We start from the raw sequence: 18490 nt of genomic DNA on the forward strand, positions 1-18490 counted from the left end.
ACTTTGCTTACAAGTATTTAAGATGTTATTTGTATCCTCTACAGTGAAGATGGATGCAGAAAAATCTGTTCAATTCCTCTGCCATTTCCTTATTTTCTATTAATTCCCCAGACACACTGTAGAAGACCAACACTCACTTTACTTACTCTTCCTTTTTAAATACCTGTAGAAACAATTACAGCCCCATCAGTCTACTCTCAATCATCAGTAAAGTGATGGAAGGTGTTATCAACAGTGCTATCCAGCAGCACTTGCTTAGCAATAACCTGCTCAATGAAAATCAGTTTGGATTCTGCCAGGCCCACTCAGTTCCTGCTCTCATTACAGCCTTGGTTCAAACATGCACAAAAGAGCTGAACTCAAGGTGAGAGTTACTGCCTTGACATTAAGGCAGCATTGACTTGAGTATGGCATCAAGGAGCCCTAGCAAGTCAATGGGTTCTGGGGCAACTTTCTGGTGGTTGGAGTCATACCTAGCACAAAGAAAGATGGTTGTTGGAGGTCAATCATCTCAGCTCTAAGACATCACTGCAGGAGTTTCTCAGGATAGTGTCCTAGTTCCAACCATCTTCAGCTGCTTCATCAATGACCTTCCTTCAATCATAAGGTCAGAAGTGGGGATGTTTGCTGATGATTGCACAATGTTCAACACCATCCACAACTCCTCAGATATTGAAGTAGTCCGTGTAGAAATGCAGCAAGACCTGGACAATATCCAGGCTTGGGCTGATAAGTGGCAAGTAACATTTGCGCCACACAAGTGCCAGGCCTCTAACAAGAAATTATCTAACCATCTCCCCTTGATATTGTGATCGCTGAATCCCCCACTATCAACATCCTGCGGGTTACCATTGACCAGAAGCTGAACTCGAGTAGCCATATAAATACCGTGGCTACAAGAGCAGGTCAGAGGCTAGGAATCCTGTGTTGAGTAACTCACCTGACTCCCCAAAGCCTGTCCACCATCTACAAGGCACAAGTCAGGAGTGTGATGGAATACTCTCCACTTGCCTGGATGGGTGCAGCTCCAACAACACTCGAAGCTCAACAACATCCAGGACAAAGCAGCCCACTTGATTGGCACCCTATCTACAAACATTCACTCCCGATGCACAGTGGCAGCAGTGTGTACCATCTACAAGATGCACTGCAGCAATGCACCAAGGCTCCTTCGACAGCACCTTCCAAACCCGCAACCTCTACCAACTAGAAGGACAAGGGCAGCAAATGCACGGGAACACCACCACCTGCAAGTTCCCCTCCAAATCACACACCATCCTGACTTGGAACTATATCGCCGTTCCTTCACTGTCGCTGGGTCAAAATCCTGGAACTGCCTTCTTAACAGCACTGTGGGTCTACCTACCCCACATGGACTGCAGCGGTTCAAGAAGGCAGCTCACCACCACCTTCTCGAGGGCAATTAGGGATGGGCAATAAACGCTGGCCTAGCCAGTGACACCCACATCCCATGAATGAATAAAAAACATTTCTAGCTAGCTTTCTCTCGTACTCATTGTTTGACATTCTTTGTTTTTTATATTCTGTCCAATCTTCTGACCTACCGCTATTTGCTGGTTTGTATGCTTTTTCTTTCAATTTCATACTGTCTTTAACTTCCTTAGTTAGCCACAGATGGTCCGTCCTTCCTCTAGAAATCTGTCTTTCTCATCGGAATGTATCTTTTCTGAGTGTTATGAAATATCTCCTTAAATGTCTGCCATTGCATCTCTACTGACCTATCCCTTAACCTGATTTCCCAGTTTATTTTAGCCAACTTTGTCCTCAAACCCTCATAATTACCCTTTTTTAAGTTAAAAACACTAGTCTTAGATCTGCTCTTCTCACCCTCAAACTGAATGTGAAATCCAATTGTGATCACTGCTACCTAAGGGCACCTTTACTATGAGGTCATTAATTAATCTTGTCTCATCACACATGAAAGTTAAAGTTTCCTATTAGCACTGCTTTTGCTCTAATCTTTGCACGAGATAATCATTCTACCACTTTATTCCCACTAGCAGGAGGCAAAGATGGGTCCAGAGGAGGAGGGAAGCATGGAAAATCTGGCAAAGCTGCCCTGGCCTGGGGATATGTTTGGTAGACTAAAGCCTGCCTACCCGACCCGAGGCCAACTAGACCCGACTACATGTGTCGGGTCGAAATTCAGAGTCCAGTAATCGGGCTGGGGTCGGGTTGGGCTGGCTACTACTTCTGGGAAGTCACTTCAGGATCAGGCTTACCCATGATTCCCCACAACTCCAGCTGCAGGAATAGCCTGCTACCGGAACGGATGAAAGAGACTCGTGTTGGGTTGGCTGTGGTCGGGTTGGGTTTTAATTTTATACCCGAGCCAAGCTTTACGGTAGACTTAAGCGGTGCAGGCCAGTTCTGGCCCCGTTTAACTCCCTTGGACAATAGATGGTGCTGTTGGCGTGTTACCACTTGCCTTGGCAGAATGGCCGCTCAATCAGGGACAGTTTCCAAAATAAAAGAGAATTTGGAACAGGTGCCCAAGAGTTGGATCCAAGAAGTAGATTTGAAGAGAATTTTAAAGGAAAGTTTCGGGAGGGAATGCCAAAGCATGGGGCCTAGGCAGCTGAAGGCATAATGTTGGAGCAATTGAAACTGGAATGTGCAAGAGGCTGGGATTGGAGCAGCAGAGAGTTGAGAGATGGAGAGGTGCCATGATAGGAGAACTGACTCTAATGTAGCGGACAATACAGAGATACATAGGAAAGCAAGTTGTGAGGACACAAGTATCTGCAAAGGGGTATAGCTAGTTAGGTGAGTGGGCACACATTTGGCAGATAGTGTCTAATGTGGGAAAATGTGAGGTTGTCCACTTTGGCAGGAAGAATAGAAAAGCAGAATATTATTTACATGGAGAGAGACTGTAGAATGCTGCGTTACCAAGGGTCCTGGGTATCCTTGTACATGAATCTAAAAAAGTCAGCATGCAGGTACAGCAAGTAATTAGGAAGGCAAATGAAATGTTGGCATTTATTGCAAGGGGAATGGAGTATAAAAGTGGGGAAGTCTTGCTACAACTGTACAGAGCATTGGTGAGACCGCACCTAGAGTACTGCGTGCAGTTTTGGTCTCCTTACTTCAAAAGGAATATACATGCATTGGAAGCAGTTCAGAGAAAGTTCGCTCAGCTGATTCCTGGGATGAAGGGGTTGTCTTATGAGGAAAGATTGAGCAGGATGGGCCTCCACTCATTGGAGTTTAGAAGAATGAGAGGTGATCTTATTGAAACATAAGATTCTGAGGGGGCTTGACAGGGTAGATGATAGGATATTTCCCCTCTTGGGGGAATCTAGAACTGGGGTCACAGTTTCAAAATAAGGGGTCTTCCTTTTAAGATGGAGATGAAGAGTGTCTTCTCTTGCCCCGAGAGCTGTGCAGGTTGGGTCATTGTCTAGCACAGCCCTGAATATGTTCAGGTTTTTGATCTACAAGGGCATGAAGGGTTATGGGGGCAGGCAGGAAAGTGAAGTTAAGGCCACAATCAGATCAGCTATGTTCGTAATGGTGGAGCAGGTTCAAGCAGTCGAATGACCTACTCTGCTATTTCTGTTCTTATACCCCTTCCCTCACTGCAGGGTGGGCAGTACAGAGGGAGTGCTGCACTGTCAGAGAGGCAATGACAATGAATCTGGGTTATTCTCATGTCCTTCAGGAAAGGGAACTTGTCATAATTACCTGGTCTCATTCCACATCACAGCTCCAATCCTACCCCGAAGTCAGATGGGGTGTTTTTTTTTTATTTCCAAAACATACTTTATTCATAAAAATCTGTAAAAAATACATTCCCAAACAGTTTAAAACAGCATCAAGTCAAAAAATACAAACCGTGCAAAGGTGATCAGTTTCCTTCTATACAATCATGAGTTGCCTCACAACCCTTCCATTTCATTGTCATGCCAATTACATTTTTACATTTACAGCACACAAAATTTCTCCAATACAGTTCGAGGGGTTTCCCATGGATCCAGCCCCTCAGTCCAGCTTGGTGGGGGGACCTTACACTGTGGTCTTTCCCCATTGAGCCTTTGCTGCGGCTGCCCCAAGCTTTAGTGCGTCCCTCAGCACGTAGTCCTGGACCTTGGAATGCGCCAGTCTGCAACATTCGGTCGTGGACAACTCTTTGTGCTGGAAGACCAGCAAGTTTCAGGCAGACCAAAGGGCGTCTTTCACCGAATTGATAGTCCTCCAGCAGCAGTTGATGTTTGTCTCGGTGTGCGTCCCTGGGAACAGCCCGTAGAGCACAGACTCCTGTGTTACAGAGCTGCTTGGGATGAACCTCGACAAAAACCACTGCATCTCTTTCCACACCTGCTTTGCAAAGACACATTCAAGGAGGAGGTGGGCAACCGTCTCTTCCCCACCACAGCCACCGCGGGGGCATTGTGCAGAGGCGGCGAGACTTCGGGCGTGCATGAAGGATCTGACGGGGAGGGCCCTTCTCACCACCAGCCAAGCTACATCTTGGTGCTTGTTTGAAAGTTCTGGCGATGAGGCATTCCGCAAAATGACTTTGGCGGTCTGCTCGGGGAACCATCCGACAGGATCCCCCGTCTCCTTTTCCCGTAGGGCCTTGAGGACATTCCGTGCAGACCACTGCCTGATGGATCGGTGGTCAAAGGTGTTTTCCCGCAGAAACTGCTCCACGAAGGATAGGTGGTACGGCACGGTCCAACTGCATGGAGCGTTCCGCGGCAATGTGACCAGGCCCATCCTTTGCAACACCGGGGACAGATAGAACCTCAGCACGTAGTGACACTTGGAGTTTGTGTACTGGAAGTCTACACACAGCTTGGTGCAGCTGCACGCGAAGGTGGTCATCAGGATGAGGGCGATGGTGGGTAAATTTTTCCTGCCCTTATCCAGAAGTTTGAACATCGTGTCCCTCCGGACCTGGTCCATTTTAGATCCCCAGATAAAGCGGAAAATGGCTCGGGTGACCACCACAGTGCGGGAGTGGGGTATGGGCCAGACCTGCGCCACGTACAGCAACAACGTGAGCGCCTCGCACCTGATGACCAGATTCTTACCCACAATGGAGAGAGATCGCTGCTCCCACATGCTCAGCTTGTGTTGTACCCTGGCTACTCGCTCCTCCCAGGTTTTGGTGCACACCCCGGCCCTTCCGAACCATATCCCCAGCACCTTCAGGTAATCTGACCTGACGGTGAAGGGGACAAAGGATCGGTCAGCCCAGTTCCCAAAGAACATGGCCTCACTTTTGCTGTGGTTAACTTTGGCTCCCGAGGCCAGTTCGAACTGGTCGCAGATGTTCATCAGTCTGCGCACGGACAGCGGATCCGAGCAGAAGACGGTGACGTCATCCATGTAGAGGGAGGTTTTAACCTGAGTGCCTCCAATGCCTGGGATTGTCACCCCTCTTATGCTCGCATCCTTCCTAATAGACTCAGCAAAGGGTTCAATACAGCAAACAAACAAGACCGGGGAGAGAGGACAGCCCTGTCTGACTCCAGATTGGATCGGGAAACTTTCCGATTCCCACCCATTGATTGAGACTGCGCTACTGATGTTTGTGCAGAGCAGTTTGATCCAATTGCAGATTCCCTCCCCAAACACCATTTTGGAAAGCACGTCCATCATGTAGGTGTGCGATATCCTGTCAAAAGCCTTCTCCTGGTCCAGGCTGATGAGGCAGGTGTCCACCCCCCTGTCCCGTGCGTAGGCAATCGTATCCCTGAGTAGTGCGAGACTATCAGAGATCTTCCTGTCGGGTACAGTACAGGTCTGATCGGGGTGAATCACCAACTCCAGAGCAGACTTGACTCGACTGGCTATGACTTTGGACAGAATCTTGTAGTCAACATTAAGCAGTGAGATGGGCCGCCAATTTCTGATTTCTGCCCTCTCCCTCTTCCACTTGTAAATGAGGGTGATGATGCCTTTCCTCATGGGTTCTGACATGCTGCCGGCCAGGAGCATACTCTCGTATACTTCCAGCAGGTCCGGGCCGACCCAGTCCCACAGGGCCGAGTACAACTCGACCGGTAAGCCGTCACTTCCGGGAGTTTTACTCGTCTCGAAGGACCTGACGGTCTTTGTCAGCTCGTCCAGAGTTAGCGGTTTGTCCAGTCCCTCCCTCCTGCTGTCATCTAAGACCTCTGTGATAGATGACAGGAAGGACTGGGAGGCTCTGCTGTCTGTTGGCTTCGCGTCATACAGCCCAGCATAAAAGGATTTGCTGATCCTTAGTATGTCGGACTGCGAAGATGTTACCGAGCCATCCTCTTCCTTCAGGCTGCTGATCACAGAGCTCTCTCTGTGTAACCTTTTGGAAGAAGTAACACAAGCACGTCTCATCCTGTAGCGGACTCTGGATCGGAAAATGATCTTGGAGGCCTCCGTGGCAAAGAGCGAGACCCGCTGGCTCTTCACCTCTTGGACATCCTCCTTGACCTCGACCCCCATCGACTGCAGCTGGAGCAGATTTTGCATTCTTTTCTAGAGTTGGGACATTTCCCTCTGTCTCTCACTCGCCCTCTGAACACCTCTTGATGGGGTGTGAAATGGGTGTTTGACATAAACCATCACCTTCCTATCAGGAGGGTCAAGTTAGCATCAGCCTTTAGGTCTTGACTCTTGCTTCTCCCACTCAAGTGAGTCAATCCGTTGTAAAAGCAACCATCTGTTAACTGAGGGATGGACGATAAACAGGGCCTTGTCCATGTCTCCTGCTGTGTTGTGTGTAAATGACAAAACCAAAGTGACTACTCCCACTGACTCCTCATGCAAATGCCAACAGTGCGTCCCAGCTGTGATGCCCTCTGCAGTTGGATAGCCATGTGAAGAATGGCTACTTGCCAGAGGACTTGGGGATTGAGACCCAGTGTGTAACTGAGGCCCAGGAGAGGGCGGGGTGACCGAGGAATTGGCCATTTCAAACTGAGATGAGAAACTTTCTTCACTGAATCTTGGCATTCTCTATCCCAGGGAGCTGTGCTTGCTCAGTCATTGACTATATTTGATTTGAGATCGATTGATTTTTAGACACTAAAAGATAAGGGGATAGGGCAGGAACGTGAAGTTGAGGTTGATCAGCCATGGCCTACCCCTGCTCCATCAGCAAGTAACTAAGGATGGAGATTAAGCAGCTTTTAATCCTGGAGACAGGCATAGGAACAGGAGGAGGTCCATTCAGCCCCTCGAGCCTGTTCAGCTAATTAATTAGATGATGGATAATCTGTATGTTAACCCTCTTAAGAGAAACATCTTGAGCCAAACGAATGCTTCAGGTCTGACTCAGCCTATCATGTGTTAGTCACATGAAACACGGCAAGGAAGTGCACTCTCAATTACTTTCGCTCTGTAATGCCCACACTAGCATTGGAAGGGGAATGGAAAACCAATGTGGTGCTTTTCTCTAACTATTGCGAAGGCACGTAGCCCAGAGAGATTCCCCTACTTATGCTGAGTTTCCCAATCTCAGCCAGGCTGCTGGTGTACAAATATATGAACTTTAAGGGGACTAAAAAAACTAAGTTGGTCTATCAAACCTGCCCCATTGATGCTATAACTGGCCTTCCAGCCAGCAACTGAAAAATCTGGGGAGTTCATTATGGCAAATCTCTGAAGGTGACTGGCTGGGCTTTATAAACAGAGGCAGAGAGCACAAAAGCAAGGAAGTTATGCTAAACCTTTATAAAGCCCTGGTTCGGCCTCAGCTGGAGTTTTCTGTTCAGTTCTGGGCACCGCACTTTAAGAAGGACATCAAGGCCGTGGAGAGGGTGCGGAGGGAGATTTACTGGAATGGTCCCGGGGATGAGGGACTTCAGTTAATGTGGAGAGGCTGGGATTGTTCCCCTTAGAGCAGAGAAGGTTAAGAGGAGATTTAACAGAGGTGTTCAGAATCATATGAAGGGTAAATAAGGAGAAACTGTTTCCAGTGGCAGGAGGGTCAGTAACCAGAGGGGCACAGATTGAAGATAATCGGTAAAAGAGGGGGTGAGGAGGAGAATTTATTTTACACTGTGAACTGTTGTGATCTGGAACGCGCTGCCTGAAAGGGCGGTGGAAGCAGATTCAATAGTAACTTTCAAAAGGATAAATACTGGAAGGGGGGGGGGGGGGAAATTTGCAGGGCTGTGGGGAAAGAGCGGGGGTGGGTGGGGGGGGGGTTGGTGAGTGGGACTGATTGGATTGCTCTTTCAAAGAGCCAGCACAGACACGATGGGCCGAATGACCTTCTGCGCTGTAAGATTTGATGCTATCGCTTTTTAATGGAATGATTTCCAGTCCCAGGGTAGTGAGGAGGGATTGATCATTGTGGCTGTGTGACTCAGTGGAAAAAAACTCTGCTGATGGTGAGAAATGTTGCGGTGACGCGGTGCAACATGTACTTTTTTTTTTGAATGTTGATTGCAGGGGGAATGTGCTCAAGGGTCAAGTTTCATTTCCTGAAATCGACATCAGGAGAGAGAAAAGAGACTGACTGCCAGGCAAAAGTAGTCATTGGTCTGCACAACCTGCTCATTCCTGTGTAACAGGCGAGAGACGCAGCAGGACAATGTCTCCGGTAACTTTACTGTGGCTTTTCCTCATGGCAATCCCTTCTGGTGAGTTTGCAATCAGTTCAAAGCCTGCGAGCAGAGCGGTCCAGTGTTAAAAAACAAAACCAAACCAGAACTTACCGTCGTTTTGTTTTAGATATTCCAACAGGATTGAAGGGAGGAATTTCACAAGAGCGATTAAAAAGCACCATTTTAAAAAGTTTAACTCTGGATAGTTGCATGTTGTGGTGGAATTTGCTTGGGCGGGGAAGTCGATTTACTGGTTTAAATATTGAGATTTCTCACTTTTTTTCTGCACTCGTTTCCGCAGAATGATCGCGTTCCATTTATTTCCGAACAGCCTTGCAAAATTAACAGCCAGTCGTAGAATGATACAGGAGGCCGTTCGGCCCATCCTGCCTGTGCTGGCTCTTTGATAACTCAATGCATTTTAAAAAACATTTCTCCTCCTCTCTCTCCTCTGGTTCTTTTACCGATTATCTCTTCAATCTGTGTCTCTCTGGTTACCGACCCTCCCGCCGCTGGAAACAGTTTCTCCTTACGGCGCAGGCTTGGAGGGCCGAATGGCCTGTTCCTGTGCTGTACTGTTCTTTGTTCTTTGTTTGTTCTTATTTACTACATTAAAACCCCCTCATGATTTTGAACACCTCGATTAAATCTCCCCCTTAACCTCCTCTGCTCTAAGGGAGAACAATCCCAGCTTCTCCAGTCTCTGCATAACTGAAATCCCTCAAAGATCACCCATTGATTGGGTTGGATCCCCCGTGTTGATTAAGATGTTGGACAAATAATGTTCACAAAGAGGAATTGGATAAATAGTTGAGAGAGAAAGATTTGCAGGCTATGGGGAAAGAGGTGGAGGGGGTGTGTGTGTCGGGGTAGGTGTAGTAGGACTAATTAGATAGCTCGTTCAAAGAGCTGGCACAGGCGTGAGGGGCCGAATGGCCGCCTTCTATGATGTATCATTCCACCATTCTATGTAATCATATGATGTAGTCGGGTTTTACAGGGGTTTGGGGCTCTCTGCCTAGTACATTTCTCTCAGACTTCGCTTATATATGATAGAGATAGGCGCGTATCCATTGTCTCTCGAGATAAGGAGGCCCAAAAGAAAGAATATATATAAAAAACTATGGATTATCCATGTTTATGTAATCTCCTATTCCTTTTGTCTGTTACTTTATCTGCAGTTCCTTTTACTTCCTGCACATTCAATTCAAATTTCTCCTCTTCCTTCTTGCCCTTTTATTAGTTTTTGAAATATTGTTGGTATTTGGTTCCTGCAGCAATGTAATGCTAATTGTCTGTCCCGCGCTCTCTCCGCTCCCTCAATCACTCCCTCTCTGCTGCTGCTCTTACTCTCCCTCTCTCTGTTCTCTTCCCCCTCTGCTGTCTCTCATTCTCTCTCTCTCTCTCTCTCTGCTCCCTCACTCACTGTCTCTGTTCTATCTTGCTCTCCCTCTCCCACTCTCTTCATCTACCCCCTTTCCCTTTCTCCTGCTACTCTCCCGTCTTTCTCATTGCCTCCAAACACAAACAGAACCCCATGGTTTCAGAATTTATAGAAATAACTGTAAAATGATGCACCTGTAATATGAGATGTGTTCATCCCTCTCTCTCTCTCTGCAGGGAGATTTATTCACCCATTTACTCCCACTTCTCCTTTCTGACTTCTTTTTGCGAGAAGTCTTTCGTTCTGCAGCCACTGATTCTCTGCCAGGAATTATCTTCACATTAGCATAAAATATCAATAACAGGAGCAGGAGGTGGGATATGGAGCTCCAGGTACTCCCAGGGTCAGGATTCCAAGAGGTGCTTGTGGAGAGGTGGCTAGCACAGCTCTCTCAGTCCAGCAGGTTCATTCCAGCCAGGGTCACGCCAAGGGTCAGTGTTGCCCCCAGTCAGGGTCACGCCAAGGGTCAGGGTCACATCAAGGGTCAGTGCCCCCCCCAGCCAGGGTCACACCAAGGGTCAGTGCCCCCCCCAGCCAGGGTCACACCAAGGGTCAATTGCCCCCAGTCAGGGTCACGCCAAGGGTCAGGGTCACACCAAGGGTCAGTGCCCCCCCCCAGCCAGGGTTACACCAAGGGTCGGTGTTGCCCCCAGTCAGGGTCACGCCAAGGGTCAGGGTCACACCAAGGGTCAGTGCCCCCCCCAGCCAGGGTCACACCAAGGGTCGGTGTTGCCCCCAGTCAGGGTCACGCCAAGGGTCAGTGCCCCCCCCCCCCACCCCCCACCCCCAGCCAGGGTCACGCCAAGGGTCAATTGCCCCCGGCAGGGTCAACTCAAAGGCCAAATCCCCCCAGCCAGGGTCGCGCTGTGTCAATTTTTCCAGCAAGGTTCATGCAAGGGTCAGTGCCCAGCCGGGGTCACACCAAGTGTCAACTCCCCCTTAGTTGAGCCTGAATGGCCTGGTTCCGTGTTGTATCCTCCTTGTTGTCCTGTTGAAGAGTCTGTTAGCTCCTGGTATCAAAAGGGCAACACGTGATTCATACCATGTCCATTATGAAACATCCCAGAGAAACACAAACAAAATCTGGGAGATCCCCTTCCAACTTCTCCCTGCTGTGAGACTAGTTAATCTAAATTAAATCCCCAGGTTGGTGTCAGATCCCTCCCCCACCCACATGACCCTCCCCAAATCCCACCAACATCACAAAAAACAGATGAACTGGTCGTTCTCACATTGCTGTTTGTGCTGTGCACAAATTGGTTGTTACATTTCCCACATCACAATAATGACTACACTGTAAAGTGCTTTGAGATGTGCAGTGATTGTGAAAGGTGCACGTCTTTATTTCTCTGTAACTTCCACCAGCCCTACAACCCTCCGAGATCTCTGCGTTCCTCTAATTCCGGACTCTTGTCCATCCCCCGATTTTAACCGCTCCACCATTAGTGACCGTGCCTTCAGCTCCCTGGGCCCTAAGCTCTGGAATTCCCTCCCTAAACCCCTCCGCCTCTTTCTCCTCCTTTAACCAAGCTTTTGGTCACTTGCCCTAATATCTCCTTATATGGCTCGATGTTACTGTTTTATTTGAATACACCCTGAGAGGATTTAAACTACTTTAGAGCTGCTATATAAATACACGTTGTTGAATCACACCCCTCTAACCCAGTGGTCACTGGATAAGGGTTGTTCCTGTAAACACCCAAATTAGCCGAAAAGCCATTCCCTCCGCTCAATAATTTAAAACTATCAGCACAACGAGGATAGTTAATTCTTTGCAGCTGTGGTATGACTTCCTCTTGTAGGTGCTGAACCCCCAGCTTCCTGTAAAAATGTGTGAAAAAAAGACCAACTCCTCCCTGGGTGTGAGATGAAGCTTTACATTAGAGTTAAACTTTTTTGAAAGTTATTTTATGTGTTAATCCAGGTGAGGGATTTTAATCCTGGGGAACTGGAACGTTCCCAGTGCCCTTACAGCACAGGGTTAGATACAGTAAAACTCCCTCCACACTGTCCCCATCAAACACTCTCAGGGCAGGTACAGTACGGGATTGGTTGGGCAGTTTGTGGAGCACTTCCTGTGTGTAATCAGCTGAAGCAGCTGCACCTGTGGGAGCTGGAACTAGAGAGGAGAGAACTGAGAACAAACAACGACAAACTATAACACAAATGTGGAATTGAGTCTGTCTATTGGTGCAAAAGACCTGTGAGTTATTTGGAGAGGTGGGTGTTGGAGCACTGGTGAACTGTTTTGCTTGGAGTGTTGGGGGAGGGAGGAGATGCCGGAGGATACAGGGGTGGGGCTGAAAGATTCTCTAGGGGGCCCCTGTATTTGCTGTTGTGTTTTCCTCCATCTTGCACTAAGGGGTCTCCCTCCCCACCCCAACTGTGTGGCTCGGGATGGCTGGAGCCGCCCGGGTGAAGAAACCTTTTGTAACAAGAGCAGAAAGTGGAAAGAACCGGGTGTTCCAGGTGAATCTGGCGAAGAACCCTCCCCTGACCAGAAGACTGGACTTTGTATTCTCTAAAGTCAGGTGCTCCGTCCACCAATTGAAGAGAAACATCCTTGCAGCCTTTCTCTCCCTTCCACCACTCCGCTACCTAATCTCTACTCTCCTCTACTTTTCCTTTTCACCCTCTACCTATCCTCCTCTACCCCCACCCCCCCTCCCATCATATTGCTTGAGTTTAAAAAAACTAGTGTTTGCTTTATTTCTTAGGGGTGGGTGTGTCTCTTCAACCCCATGGCAAGCCCCTCTTCGCCGGTGGCGGGGCCTTCTCGCACCTATGCTGCAGCTGCACCCGTTGCCCCATCACCGTTTGCAATGATAACATTGAAGCATGGGGTCAAGAGCTACGTCCACCTGAACAATCGAGGCATGCGTGAAAGCAATGGCCGAGGTTGTCGGCCATTCGGCCGTTGTTGCAGCCTCTATAATGTACGGGAAGGCAGTGCTTTTCCTGAAGGCCGAGCGGGCGGTGTCCCTGGTTCTGAGCAAGGGGCTCACCGTGGGTGGGACCTTTCTGCCATTGGACACCCTGGAGGCCACTGCGCACTGGGTCATTTTGTCAAATGTCCCGCCCTTCATTCCTGGTGAGCTCCTCCTACCCCACCTGCAGCATCTGGGGGAGGTAAAGATGGGGCTCACCCCAGTCCCGCTCGTTCTTCGTGAGAACAGCCTCCGGCATGGGTATTCCTTCTGCCGCCAGTTATTCATGCAGCTGGCGCGGGAGGAGGTTACAGAGGGCCACTTCAATACAGAGTTCCAGGGGACGACTTACTGCGTCTTCTGGACCTTGGACGGGGTGCGGTGCCATGTCTGCAAAGGGGTGGGGAAAGTTCGTAAGAACTGCCCCAACCTCCCGGCTGCCAACTCCAGCTCGGCGGCCCAGGGTGGCACCGCTGCACCTCCTCCCACTCCCCCTACACCCCCTAAAGATGCTACTCAGTCGGTTCCGGAGGCTGTTCTTTTCACGGCCTCCGTCGGGGAGTGGGGTGCCTGTCCGAGTGGCAGGAAGGTGCGGAGGAAAATTAAACACCGAGAGGCTTGTCCCCTGGACACCGTGACACAACCCGAGCCTGGGCTCAGCCCAAGGCCGGATCCCGGGGAACCCACCTGCCCCAGGGCTGGGCTCAGGCCCAGGGTGACCAGGCAAAAGGAGGGTGCAGAGGTGCAGGCCTCTAATGACATGGAGTTCTCTGAGCCTCTGCGCCCTAGTGGGAAAAAAAGGAGAAGACAGCCCTCCATGGTAACAACGGGCCCTGAGGCGCAGGGCCCATCTGTTGGAGGGGAGCTGTCTCCTGTTTCAGGTCCCCAGGTTCCCCCTACCACCACCACCATCAAGGCTCAAAGTCTGGGCAGAAGCTCCCTACCCCTCAGGATGGAGGGGAGGGGGAGGCCCCTCTACATGCAGCCCCTCCTGTGGGAGCAAGTGAAGCCCTACTTGTGGTGGGGGAGCCTGGGGACACTCGTGGAGAAGCCTCCCTTTCTGCCACTGGGTCGGGTGCCCTGAATGGAGGGGAGGGTGAGGCCCCAAATGGTCGGCCCTCCCAGCCGAAGTCCACACTCAATCAGGACATACCCGACCCAGTTATAGTTGAAAATGTTGCCTTGTCTGCTGGTCCTGTGGGCGCTGGCGGGGCAGGAGATGGCCTCCTCTCTCCACCTCCGGTCCCGGCTCCGGCTGGATTTCTGGAGTCAGGAACCTCCGTCTCCCCTGGACCGCCCATTGGCCTGGGGACGGAGGTGGAGGGGGGGTCCTGAACCGCTGGCACCCACAGGCTCCAGTTCCATTCTAGAGAGGACTCCTCCGCCATCGATCCTGGGGGTGGGATCGTGACAGAGGTGGGACCAGCTGGCACGGCCTGGACGTCAGCCCCACAGTGTGTGGTGGATGTGTCGGCCGCTGGCGGTGACGACCCGGAGGAGGATGGGGATTCGGTGTTGGGCACGGAGGATGATCTTGATTCCATCGCCAGTGAGGTGGTGGAGTCCCTCGTGCCTCCCACCGAATCTCCTCTCATCCCCACTGCGGAACTCCGGGATTTCCTCGTGGTTTGCAGGGGTTGCCGCAATAAAGTTCAGCTGCCCCTCGGCCGTTGGTCGAGTCTGGCGCTGATCATACAGTCTGTCCGTGCCGCCCTCAAGAAAGCGGGGAAGGGTGGGGGCGTGAAACTGGTTGAAAGGCGCTGTTTTAATGTGTTCCTCAATGGGTTGCTGGGGGAGTGGAAGGCCAGGTGCACTTCCACTCCCTCCTCACAGTGAGCTGTTGGTGACGGGTTTTAAGTACCTTTGACATGAAGATAACCATAGCCAGCCTCAACATCAACGGCAGCACGGGGTCTCACCGCAGATTTCACAATCTCTGTCCTCAGGGAAGGGAGATACGCGGTGAGCTTTCTGCAGGAAACCCACACCGTTCCGGGAGACGAAGCCACCTGGCTCCTGGAGTGGCAGGGTGGGGTCTACATGAGTCACCTCACCCCTATTTCTAGTGGGGTGGCTATCTTGTTGGCCCCGACTTTTCAGCCGGAGATCTTGGGGGTCAAGGAGCTAGTGCCGGGCCGCTTGCTCCACCTCGCCGTTCGCCTGGGTAGCGTGCCGCTCCACTTTGTGAACGTGTACGCGCCCAGGCCCGGCGCGTTGCAAGCGCGCTTCTTTGAAGAAGTGTCCGCTCTCTTGAGCTCCATCGATAGCGGCGAGTGCATCATCCTCAGGGGGGATTGTAACTGCACCCTCGAGGTGGGGGATCGCTCCGGTACGCAGCGCAGCCAAGCGTCGGTGGAGAAGTTGAGGGGACTGATCGGCTCCCTCAACTTGGTGGACGTCTGGCGGAATCTCCATCCCGACTCCAGCGCCTTCACATGGAGGTCTGGAGGAGGAGGGTCCCGAATCGACCGCCTCTACTTTTCGCAGGCCTACGTCTCCCGCATCTCGCCGGCCTCCAGGTGGCTGGTGCCGTGCTCGGACCACCACCTGGTGTGGGCGGAGTTCACTCCGCTCCGCACGCGGGCGGGGTCCGCGTACTGGCACTTTAACAACCATCTGCTGGAGGACGAGCGATTTCGGGACTCGTTCTGTCGATTCTGGGCCGACTGGAGAAGGAAGCAGGGGGGCTTCCCCTCCTTGAGGCTATGGTGGGATGTGGGCAAGACTCACATCTGCGTCTTCTGTCAGGAGTACGCGAAGGGGTCGACCAAAAGGCGGGAAGCCGAGATCGGGCACCTAGAGAGGGAGGTGCTCGACTTGGAGTCCCGCCTCGGTCATGCCGTCGTGGACCCGGCCCTGTGGCAGGCGTACAAAGAGAAGAAGGGCGCGCTGAGGAACCTGTAGCTCATAGGGTCCCGAGGCGCGAACGTGAGGTCGTGGATCCAGATCCTGGAAGATTTGGACCGCGCCTCACCCTTCTTCTACTCGCTGGAAAAATGGCGGGGGGTCCGTAAGCAGCTCGTTGAGCTGCTGGCCGACGACGGATCCTCCATCACGGATCCGGAGGGAATGGGCCTCCTGGTCCGGACGTATTACAGTGCGTTGTTCTCTCTGGATCTGTCCAGCGAGGACTCGCGCAGAGTTTTGTGGGAGGACCTGCCGCAAGTCAACCCAGAGGGTGCCGAAGGATTGGAGGCTCCGCTCACGTTGGCGGAGCTGACCGGCGCCCTCCACCAGCTCTCGAGGGGCAAATCCCCAGGGCTGGATGGGCTGACCTTGGAGTTCCTCAGGGTGTTCTCTGATGTCCTGGGGGACGATTACGTGTGGGTCCTGGGGGAAAGCCTGGCGACCGGGGAGATGCCCCTCTCGTGGCGCAAGGTGGTCATTGTCCTGCTGCCGAAGAGGGGCGATCTCCGCCTGCTTAAAAACTGGCGTCCGGTCTCCCTCCTCAGCACGGATTATAAGATCTTTGCCCGGGCTATGTCTACCCGCCTGGGCTCCGTGCTGGCCCACACGATCCACCCCGACCAGTCCTACACGGTCCCGGGCCGGTCCATCCAGGACAACGTCCACCTTGTCCGGGACCTGATCCATCTTTCCCAGAGGACTGGTCAGTCGGTCGCCTTTCTCTCCCTCGATCAGGAGAAGGCGTTCGACAGGGTGGATCACGAATACCTTTTCGGGACTCTGCGCGCTTTCAGACTCGGGCCGCAATTAGTGCCCGGGTCCGATTTTTATATGCCACCGCAGAGTGTCTAGTCAAAGTTAACGGGTCCTTGACGGCGCCCCTTCGCTTTGGGAGAGGAGTGCGTCAGGGATGCCCCATGTCCAGCCAATTGTATACCATCTACGTTGGGCCCTTCCTGTGCCTGCTTCGCAAGAGGTTGACGGGATTGGCTGTGCGTGAACAGGTCGTCCTCTCAGCTTACGCCGATGACATGCTCCTCGTGGTCACAGATCCCGTTGACTTGCGGAGGATGCACGACTGCCAGCAGACCTTTCCTGCCGCATCCTCCGCGAGGATCAATTGGGAGAAATGTTCCGGACTCCTGGTGGGTCAGTGGCGGGTGGACTCCCTGCCGGAGGAGATGACATCTTTTGTGTGGAGCACCACGCACCTCCTCTATCTGGGAGTCCACCTTAGCCCCGCTGAGGAAGCCTGGCCGGCAAACTGGCAGGAGTTGGAGGCGAAAGTCACCGCTTGGCTGGGGCGCTGGACAGGACTGCTCCGAGTGCTTTCCTACAGGGGCCGAGCGCTGGTCATAAACCAACTGGTGGCCTCCATGTTGTGGTACCGGTTGGTCACTTTGGCCCTGCCCCCTGTATTTGCCACCAAGATCCAGAAAAAACTCGTCGATTTTTTTCTGGGGCAAGAGGAAACACTGGGTCTCTGCCGCAGTCCTGAGTCTCCCGATTGAGGAGGGCGGTCAGTCGCTGGTGTGCGTCCGCACCCAGGCTGTGACTCTCCGCCTTCGGACCCTGCAGAGATACCTGTACGTCGAGCGTCCTCCCAGATGGTGTGCGCTGGCGACGTATTTTTTCCACCAGTGTCACTGTCTTCAAGACGACACGCAGCTCCCGGTGGAGTCCGTTAGCCGCGCCTCTCTGAGGGAGTTGCCTGTCTTTTACCGGGATCTATTCCGAGTCTGGAACATGGTCGCCTCCAGTCAGGGCGCTCCCCCGCCAGCGGAGGAGAGCGCCTCGGCTGTCCGGGCGGCCGACTCCGGGGACGGACCGGCGGGTGGAGGAGTAGCCGAAACCCCCGGGACGCCCCTCACTGCGGGTGGCGAGGGGGCTCGGGAGTACGGAGCAATCCCGGCCGAGCAGACCACCGCTCGGCCGGAACTGCTCATTGGACCCAGGCCCCAAAACCCTACTCGGGAGCCGGTCCCGCACAACCCAAGCCGCCTCTCGGAAATGTCCTCCGTGCCGTTCCAATCAGCGTGGAGGGGTTTCCTGTACGGGCTGCTCCTGCACACTCTTCACTTCCTCGCCCTCGTCAGCCGGCCGGACACACCTTGGCGGTCCGCGTTGCCATCTGGCGGCGTGGGGAAACCCTGATGGAGTTCTCTCTATGCGAGAGTTCTCCCCCCCCCCCCCCCCCCCCCCACCCCCTTACATCGGGGACCTGGGGTGGAGGGTGTTGCACGGGGTAGTCCCGTGCAATAGACTTTTAAGTAGGTTCACGGACTCCCAGGCTGCCTGTAATTTCTGCGGCCTGGACGAGTCCGTGTTGCATGTATCTATGGATTGTGTGAGGTTGCAGCCCCTCTTTGAGTATCTGAAGGGGCTGCTCCTCAAGGTCTGGCTGCACTTCAGTCCCACGCTCCTGATCTTTGGGCACCCGGTGTGGAGGGGCGTGGGCCGGGAGGAGGATCTCCTCGCCAGTCTGCTCCTGGGCCTGGCCAAGGTGGCAATTCACAGGTCCAGGCTGTGGGCCGTCAGGGGGTCCGTCCTCCCCGATTGCCTGCCCCTCTTCCGCGGTTACATTCGTGCCCGGGTGTCCCTGGAGAAGGAGCATGCGGTGTCCTCCAGTACGCTTGAGGCCTTCCGCA

General features: G+C 52.4%; 1 protein-coding gene across 2 annotated transcripts in view; it reads left to right on the top strand.

The window, feature by feature from the left end:
* The first annotated feature begins 8433 nt into the window (after positions 1-8433).
* The window catches only part of LOC137357566 (macrosialin-like), a 28465-nt gene continuing 18408 nt past the window's right edge, over positions 8434-18490 (top strand). For both annotated transcript variants that reach the window (XM_068023988.1, XM_068023989.1), the window contains exon 1: positions 8434-8600. In XM_068023988.1, the coding sequence (XP_067880089.1) occupies positions 8552-8600 (49 nt within the window). In that variant the 5' untranslated portion in view covers positions 8434-8551. The remainder of the gene's footprint in view (positions 8601-18490) is intronic.

Source organism: Heterodontus francisci, chromosome 48, assembly GCF_036365525.1.
Source record: "Heterodontus francisci isolate sHetFra1 chromosome 48, sHetFra1.hap1, whole genome shotgun sequence".
NCBI classification, from domain to species: Eukaryota; Metazoa; Chordata; class Chondrichthyes; order Heterodontiformes; family Heterodontidae; genus Heterodontus; species Heterodontus francisci.